The following is a 9,603-nucleotide window of genomic DNA, read 5'->3' as shown; positions in this document are numbered from 1 at the left end:
TATGCTTAGTCAGTGCTGTACACAGATTTATTGATTGAGACAAAACATTCCAATCAAARGTTCACTTCAATGCAAGACTCCTTTAACATTTTTTAAAGATTCTACTATATCATCACAGCAAATCAAACACTTTCATTTGACACTTCTCACATTAAAAGGCCAAATCATTTGACAGATAATGCAGATAGGACATTCGGAAATTAAATAATCCTTGTTAAATGTTTGAAGAGCAGATCAAAGTTCAGTATTTACAGTAGACTTAAAGATTAAAATGAATCTAGTCTACAACTTTGTTTGCTGCATTTACATAATTTCACACTCAGACTTTGTTAGCATGYACACAGGATATCAAATCACACATCCGATTGAATTTCACTTATTAAAATAATTTTCGAATTGTACAAATCTGATACTGTATATACAAATGCAATACACCCGCTTGACCATCGCAATGCACACTATATTCTCCATTAAAACTGAATTTGTTTGGACCACTTTGTCCAGACAGATATTTGGTKTTTTTCATGCTAATGAGTATCAATGATGATGGACAACACATTCATGAATTGATTACAGCTGTGACAGTAAGTTCATTTGCCCCGATTGACTGGGTCACCAATAAGTTCTGGGCATCGCTCCTCTCCTTTTGTGATGCTGTCACACTTGCGGAGTAGGTCGTAGTTGATTCTGTCAGTTATGACACTGTCTTGCTTGTATTGGGGGTGCTTGTCCACAAACTCCCTCATCCATTTAGCCATGGTCATCAGTTCACCTACATCAGCAACAAGAACAATGTGAGCAAACATCATGTTTATTTTTTTTGTTGATAATTAAGATACATAAACAAGTGCATGTTTGGCATTTATAACCCGGTACATTAAATTGTTAATGTGGCTTGAGTTCAGACTCAACACTGTAAAGCACTAAGGCTGCGTTTAGACAGGCAGCCCAATTCTACACTTTTTTTCACCAAATTGGTAATTTGATCAATCAGATCTGCTCTGAAAAAGATCTGATGTAAAAAGACCTGATGTGATTGGTCAAAAGATCAATTAGTGAAGAAAAAAAAAAAGTTCAGCATTGGGCTGCCTGTCTCAATGCAGCCAAAGTGTTATCAAACCTTGTTGACAGTGTCAGGGAGCAACATGTGCGTTCTACTACTGGAATGCTGCATGCTTTTGCTAATCTCCACCAATGATGTGGAAAGCCCACAACAATACCTCACAAAACCCTGTTACCCAACCCAGAGTCAAARTGTCAGTGTTAATTTGCTAAATATACCAGAGGCACGTCTCTTGATGAGCTTCAGGTAGTTCAGGATGGTGCATCTTGTATCAACATCCACCTCCATGTTTTCTAGGTAYCAGTTGAGGATTGGTATCAACCCTTGAAAAATTCCTTCCTAAATGATAAGAAACAACAACTTATGGTTTAAAGTAAAGAGTGCAGTAGAAATATATATTTAATGATATTATTAAAAGAGATTMAACATGATCTTTACCACTTACAAATTAATAACATATTGTACAAATTGGAAWTCGTAACATATCATATGATATGCTTTTCCCCCCCAGGACGTTACGTAACATACAAAATGGATGACGTTGTACTACAYGCTGAAATTATCCAAAACCTTTATATCGCATCTTTAATAAGCACCTTTCCATTGATGATTGTGTCAATGCTCATCAGTGTGTACTCATTGTCACCCTCACTGTCCAAGCCATTCTGGGCAGCCGARGAGGAGCTATCGAGGGCAGGGTTGCAGCCTATGGGAGGACACAAGAGAAGCTTTAGCATCAACCTGTTCAGGCATTTTGCCAAAACGCTCCCCGACCAGGTTTCAAAACACTGGAATCTGACTCGTATCCTCTCACCTTTATAGATGTCCTTCCGGAAGTAAAACATGCCCTCTTGGACTGCATTTCTTTTCTGGGCAACTTTCATGTTTTCGTCAACCTTTTGATAGAAAACAGAATGCGTAAATGGTATATCATTACCCTACATGCACTAGAATTTCCTAAAATTCAGCTAATTAAAAGTGTATCAGAAGAACAGCTGATCTCACCTTTGACAAGGGGATGAGAAAGTCCAGTTTATAGGACAGTATAACCCTGGTGAGCAGGACGATGAAAACAACGAATGCAGAGTTTTCAAAATCGGTAAGTTGCACCTGGAACAAACGAAAACATGCACTCAATATTTCTACACTAAACATTGTGCAAAAAACTGGTTAAGACACAGTACATGTAAATACTTAAAACAATATTTACTTAACACAATGTGTATTTCAGGTAAATATCCAAATGACATGCAATCTTGTGTGTTAATAGAGTTGTAAGGCTTATGTTACCTCCATGGGACGGAACTCAACTCGCCATCCGATGTCCGAGTTTGGAGGAGGAGGTTTGAACCTCATTGTCTGCCAGTTGGTTGACTGCAGATTCTACAAGACAGACAAATGTGATTATATCAACTAAAATGCCTCCTTATAAAATCTAAAAATCACAGGTATTAGTCTAGTCGCAAACAGTCATGTCGTCACTATAAGTCAGTATAGGGTGGGTATKATTTTTACCTCAAAATGATCAGACTCGTTTTCATCATCCAAGTAAATTTTCTCTTCAAATAGTGAGAGCGGATCCCGGATGAAGAGATGGGCTATGTGTTGGGCCAGCAGTTTGTCAATCCCTACAAACACAGATTTTGATCAATTCTCTATAGAAGGTTTTAATGATTAAAATACGAATACACACATTGTTATTGTACAAACAGTTTCATTGCTTGAAAAATACATAAAAAGTTAATTTCACATTTCATCTTYAAAGTCTTTTTCACCAGTTACTTATCCTTCACCATATTTTATTATTTCTATACACCATCTAGAATCGAATACTCACGTCATTGTTACAAAGTTCTTTACCTGCATCCAGCAGTTGTTTGTTGATCTCCTCYTCTATTGTCAGATCTATGTCATTGTACCTATCGCCACAGCTGGAGAGGTAGCTGTCGATTGAATCATATCTGGATTTCAAGATMCGAAATTTGTTGGTTTTCAAAGGCTGCAAAGAAAACACATTTCCACGCACATTGAACGAGAAGTCTGAAAAACCTCTTGACATTTCAAGGAACAAAGCAGACAAATAACTGAAAACCTGTTCTGGCTAACATAATTGAACACCAGGAAATCAACAGAGAAATGAATAATGCCTGTCTGAGCCTGACACTATCTGAGTCTTACATTCAACCCGCTGAAGCAACTAGCAACAAGRGAGTGGGCCTTGTTTGGGTGGGTCATGTTTCTTTAATTAGGAGCCAGTTTTTCCTGATTCATCTGCTCACCTCCAGCCCCCTCTCTTCCCCGGTCCTGTCATCTACCGASGCAGAAATAACTCCCCAGCGACAATCAATGTCTGACACATAGCCTCTGTAGAACGGCGAAGCAGCACTGAGGGCCATCTATAAACAGATCAGCAGTTAGCTTTCCAGTTTCCACCACAGAAAAGGCACTCGAAAAAACCAAAGCGTTATTGAATACTGTAAGGATTCAAAAATGTGGTTAACCAAAGCTGTTTACAACACCTTTGKATTTTTTTATTACCATTGAGGCAATTAATACTTTTTCCTGTATGTTTTCTAAGAAAATCTTACCATTATAGGGCAGAATGTTGCTAGTTGGTCATAAAGGTACCTCGCCTCTTCAATGCTGCAGGCTTGGAATGTCACCTGGAAAAACATTATAAAAAGGGTTCAAGTTAATTCAAAGATTACTCAACCTGCTTATATAAAACATGTCCATGACTTTAAAAATATTCTCTAGTCTAGTAAATTAACATAAGTATACCAGGTTTATAGTCCTATAATGTGTTGCGTATACCTGAAGACAGCAGTTGCCCATTCCAAATCCCATGGCATCCATGTAGATGTGATCAGGTAGAGCTGCCCTGGCGGCCTCTCCATCATCTTCCGGAAACTTCTCCACAAATGGAGATGGGGTGCATTTGTCTTTAAAGACTAACAAGGAGAAAGAAGCACAGAGTAAAGTAGATACTGATAAGAAAGTCGTTGCAACTAATAAAAAAATGTTGCGCCAAATTTGGGGCGATGGGTAGCCTAGCGGTTAAAAGCATTGGGCCAGTAACAGAAAGGTKACTTTTTCGAATCCTCGAGCAGACTAGGTCCCCTTGAACAAGGCCTTTTACCCAAATTGCTCCTGTAAGTCGCTCTGGATAAGAGCATCTGTTAAATTACTAAATTGTAAATGTGGCCTAAATTTGACCACTGACAATAAAATATGACTAAATGTATTTGATTGAAAGGTGTAATTATTGAGTGCAAATGGTGAAGACCTGTTCTGATTTAGACTTACTGGGTACATTGATCACCACCTTCTCTCCTCTTCTGTGACGAATGTTTCTGGTCAGGGTGCTGAAAAAACATTCACAACATACTTTGTTAAATGGGATGCAAATATAGAGCTCAAATGTCACATATCATGCAGTGACACAACATAGTGCAAATACCTGTGACAAACTTAATACCATAGCAACCTCTATAGAACAGTTGGTAGAGCATGGTGCTTGCAACGCCAGGATAGTGGGTTCGATAGTGGGTTCGATACCTGGGACCATCCGCATATCGAATATATATTATTCAAGCCTACCTGAATCTTGGGTGTCTGTTTATGGCTTCATCTGGGAAGAACAGTGATTTTGACACTCCCTTTTCAACAGGTGTTGGCTTGTATTCTGGCTGTGTGAAGCCTGGGCAGCCTAACCTAAAACCATTGTTACAAGAATAACAATGTTAAGGTACTATAAATAAAACCCAACCGTTTCAAGTGATTTATTAACTACCTTGGGAATGACGTGATGGTGGCAAGTGTTTCATTCTTATTCAGCACAGATGAGGCCTCTCGCCTTCGCTTCCCCATGTTGTCCTCCACTGTGTTGAACTCTGACATCGTCCCACCGTAGGGCTGCCCRGGAGTCCCTTCGATCATGTAGCTGCCATACTCTGGCCTCCAAAGGGTAGGATGGCTACCAGGAAAAACAATGCATTATATARATTTTAATAAGCCAACTTCCATTTTTAGAAGCCATCGAATAATGTTGTCTAACAAAACAAGGTCTCTGTCAGACAGAGTCGATTGTATTATGCCAATCTTTCACATTAAAGTAAACATGTTTTTTTAATCTGATGTGAGCCACTATCTCAGTGGATGGAAATTGCTGTGGGCAATGCATTTGTGCTACAGGGCACGTGCTCTTCAATATGTGCGACAGAGAGGCAGTAATGAGGAATGCTACAGCTATAGTTACAATTCCCCTGGGTTAAGTCYGCTTCACAGATTTAGCACGTCATGGACAGTTAGCAAGCAGACTACTACAGTGAGGCTTGTACAAAAACATTCACATCAAATGGAGATGAAGGCTTTTTAACCCATGTTAAAAATTTAGTAGCCCAGGGTAGAGCGGCAGGTTGAATACCATTGCAATTTGTAAGGTAATAGTTCAAGAAAACAAAACATGTAAAACTCATGCTGAAGTTGCAAACTTGTAAAGGAGCTTTTGCATGAGCCATGAGGGGAGTGCCACTTTTATTGTATGTTTTTATTCAAAAGTTGCAGAACAGGCTAATGGAACACTGCCTTATTGAGCGACAGAAGCGGTCTTTAGMTCCTGCAGTGTAAACCACCCAAATGAGTTAGCATGAAAGGCCGATACATAGCAGCCAATTTCACACACAACCTGGTCATTTTCTAAACAGATTTAAAGACGACTTACTTGGGGTTGGTCTTTTCTCCTTTGTCTTGAAGGGTTTCCAAAACCTCTCCACCATTGAGAACAAGYCGAACCTTTCCATTTTTCTCATCCATTTCAATCAACATGTATTCCACCTAAAAGGGCAAAAACATTATTATTATMATTTATTTATACATACGTTTGTATTTCGAACCATAAAAACTGTGCAAAGTCAATGCCTTTCATGTTGAAATCAATTAGGCCTACTGCACATGGTGACATATGAGATTAGAAGACACCACAGAGGCTTTCAACATCAATAGGATGGTGTGGCCTAAATCGCAAAACAGTTTTTTCCTATTCTCCAATGACAATGCAAGATTATCAACCATGAAGCTAAACTTTTGTTGTTGTTCATTAGACCAGAATGGTGCAGACCATGTCTACAAACACCACCTTTCTTTCCAATGTGCGTCACCGTGTAGACCCAAAGCCTTGATCCATACTTCCCATGATCAAAACGGGGCGCCATCACATCCATTCCAATTCATCAATTATGTTTCCTTGACTTTGACTCTAGTACCCTGTAATCCCTCTGTCTGAAAGAGGGATTAATCTGTAACAACAACATTCCACATGAAATTGAGGCACACTGAAGGCAGTACAGACAGAAATCACATATCGACTACATCTAGATGCTATGTGCAACTTTTTTTAAACAACCTATCGACATGCCAGATGCATGTTAAGGGACAACCTTTGAACATGTTTAGAAGCATATAAAGCTCAGATAAGAAATCTCAAAAATAAATGTCTCAATAGGTGCAAACCATGTTATGATAAATAAGCATATTTATTCCGTTTTAGACATTTAACGTTACTTACCAAACCATTTTTCGATTAGACATTTGTAACACGTTTGTATTAAGTATGCATCGGTTCTCATGAAAATGTAAACAATTGTATAGATAAGATTTTTTTTTTTTTWATATATTTCACATACACCGAATGGATAGGTTGTTGTTTTACGAGGTCAGCCACACTTGTATGGTTCCTCTGGAGCAAATTCGGGTTAAGTGCCTTTCTCAAGAGCACATCGAGGTATTCAAACCAGCGACCTTTCGATTACTGGCACAACGTTATAACCGCTAGGCTACCTGCCGCTCCTAGCAACAATATAAACGGTTCAATGGCCTAAGTAACTTAATAACACATCAGTAACTGATTCAAGTTGTCTAGATCTAAAACAGTTATGTAATGGTCAGATGCTTTGAATGGGTTCATTGTCTATGGACGGAGTATAAACATCTAAGCATTCGCTACAACTACTTGTACTGTATGCACTACTATCCTGACGACATGATGTAGCCTAAAACACTTGTTACACTTTTCTGCAATTCGGTTACAGTCTTTCATCTGCACAACCTAAGTTGGCACGTTGGCAACATAGTTATAACTTCACTTAACTGGTGATAGAGCAGACTCACTGACAATGCCATTTGTGTGGATCACATGTACATTTTTGTTATGCAAAAGTAAAAAAAAAAAAAAGCATGTTATGCAAAGGTTAAGTAATACGACACCCTTACCTCATCGCCCCATAATAAGACATCTTTCTGTCGTTCTTTCACCTTGTTATAGATGTTGAGAAACTGAACGATGCCATGTTTCCTAACATGGTCTGCATATTTTTTGGTTTCTTCCCAGTTGAGCGGTGACCCTTTTGACAGCAAGCCCATATCGCAAGCGTTCGGCACCAACAGCGAGACTGGCGTTTGCTATTTTGTTTAGCTATCTATACTTTTTGCTCGCTAACCTGTCAACAAAACAGAACTTGAACCCAACCAACAATGGTCTTGCTATTTTAACTGTAACGCTGGATACTTGTTAGCTAGCCAACAAGGGGGAGGCCTTCACACATCTCTTGTTACCTAACGTTATCTATCGAGCTAGCAAGCTATTAAAATTACCCGCTGACACAATGTCCCAAGCGCCAATGATAATGCCAAGGTTGTCCCCACAGCAATACCTATGTAATTCAGCACCTACACCTAAATATATTTTCCTTGATGAAATCACTTCTATATAGTGAGGACCGGTCAATTCACTCAACTAGCCAAGAATCCTCTGTTTCAGTGTGCAACACCGAGTGAACAAAATTTCCTTCCTTGTACTCTTCACACTCACAGTGACTGACCACGTGTGACTGTGGGCGCGTTTCTCCGGTTAGACCTTTCCTATGCTTTGTCTGACAGATCTTACAACGCCTGGAGAGATATTTTACATATCAGCTAACCACATTATATGTTATAGTAATCTGTACATCTATGACGTTGTCAATTAGTTAAACCACAACAGGGGAACGCGACCTGTGTCACAGGCGGAACGCGTCATTATGACTCAGCAACCTTTCCCTCCTCCCTCAAAACAGTAGGCATACGCCTACTTAACCGCTATATTACTGCCGCGTTCAAAACAACTGGGAATTGGGGGGAAAAAATAGCTCCAACAAGGAAAACCTTTTGAATGGTCATTCAACTCGGGATTCCAAGTTGGAAACTCGGGCATCTTTGTATAGCTCCGATTTTGTAGAACTCCATCATTGTAAAAACGAATTTGTTCTTAACTGACTTGCCTAGTTAAATAAAGGTTAAATTATTATTTGACCTCGGTTATTTCCGAGTTCACAGCTGTCTTGAAAGCACCATAAGGCGTGTCTTTAAAAAAATGAAAATATTGTAACGATGACAATGCAAGTGATTGCACGTACTGTGCTGGTCTTTCACCTAGTTTCCCATTACTTGCCAAACTGGGCGTTATGCAAAAGACATAGTTTGGCATAATATAATGAGTAGCCTAGCCTATAGCCCAGGAATAAATGTGTTGAGAGCTATGTGGCTGACACCACACCGTGCACCACTCTGTAAAATTCATAATATAAAAAAAAAAAAATCTGTAGCCTAATAAACTGTAAGAGAACATCAGGAGTGTCTACTATCTGTTCCAATATCACCACTTAGTCAGAGTGTAATTACATTGTGTTGAGATGCCAGCCCGGAGGAATGCAAGTAAAGTTGGGCTAAGGGCCGGTGTCAACTGGGGACAATGTCGGGCGAAGAAAAAACGGAAGCCATTCATTTTCAATGAAAGAAAAGCAATGAGAAGCGAAGTGGGGCGAGGCGGGGGACAGTTGGGCGATGCAAACATAGGTGAGGGAGCGTGAAGAGGGCGGGACTTAAATTGGGAAAATCGGGACTTTATGCAAATACTTGTCTTTTGATTGACCAATCAAAGCTCACTATAGCTCCTAACCGCTACTGGATTGGCAGTTGATACCTAGCACTTTAGGCGAAGGTAAGCGAAACAGTGCAATTTAGTTTTATTTGTGTGTTTTTTGTTAGCAATAGTGTAATGGTGTACTAATTTGATTCCCTTTATTTGTATTTATGTACTACAATTTGGTTCTCTTTGTATTTGTTACTTTTTGATATTTATGAGTGTAATGATGTGCGCTGAGAGTCGGGAAGCAAGTTCAGGGAATGCGTGTTAATACAAAACAAAAAACATGCAGTTTATTAGGTTACAGATTAATTAAATTATGATGAACTTCACAGGGTGGTAAAAGTGCACGTGATAAGCTTGATGCTCCTTTGCAATAAATACAGAGGGTCTTATTCTGTCTCCACCCCCCTCCAGGTGTTGCCCATCTTCCCCATTATCCCCAGTGTATTTTTACCTGTGTTCTCTGTTTGTCTGTTGGCAGTTTGTTTTGTTCGTCAAGCCTACAAGCGGTTTTCCTCTTGCTCCTGTCTTTTTCTATTGGCTGTTTTACCGGTTTTTACAATTCTGCCTGCCCTGA

The 9,603-nt window shown here is 39.4% G+C and overlaps 1 protein-coding gene across 1 annotated transcript; it reads right to left on the bottom strand.

Moving 5' to 3' along the window:
* On the bottom strand, positions 1-7,911 carry gclc (glutamate-cysteine ligase, catalytic subunit). The gene is made up of 16 exons (XM_023993659.2): positions 7,334-7,911; positions 5,787-5,899; positions 4,857-5,039; positions 4,664-4,777; positions 4,370-4,428; positions 3,878-4,014; positions 3,652-3,726; positions 3,343-3,459; positions 2,924-3,062; positions 2,579-2,691; positions 2,354-2,446; positions 2,069-2,173; positions 1,878-1,959; positions 1,660-1,769; positions 1,282-1,402; positions 1-772 (listed from the first exon to the last, which is right to left on the bottom strand). The coding sequence occupies exons 1-16, from the start codon at positions 7,481-7,483 to the stop codon at positions 591-593; spliced, it is 1,893 nt and encodes a 630-aa protein (XP_023849427.1). The 5' UTR covers positions 7,484-7,911; the 3' UTR covers positions 1-590.
* Between the last annotated feature and the right edge of the window lie 1,692 nt (positions 7,912-9,603).

The sequence above is a fragment of the Salvelinus sp. IW2-2015 genome, linkage group LG8, assembly GCF_002910315.2.
Source record: "Salvelinus sp. IW2-2015 linkage group LG8, ASM291031v2, whole genome shotgun sequence".
Lineage (NCBI taxonomy): Eukaryota > Metazoa > Chordata > Actinopteri > Salmoniformes > Salmonidae > Salvelinus > Salvelinus sp. IW2-2015.
Note: the sequence above shows the minus strand (reverse complement) of the source record. Positions and strands in the feature narration are given on the sequence as shown.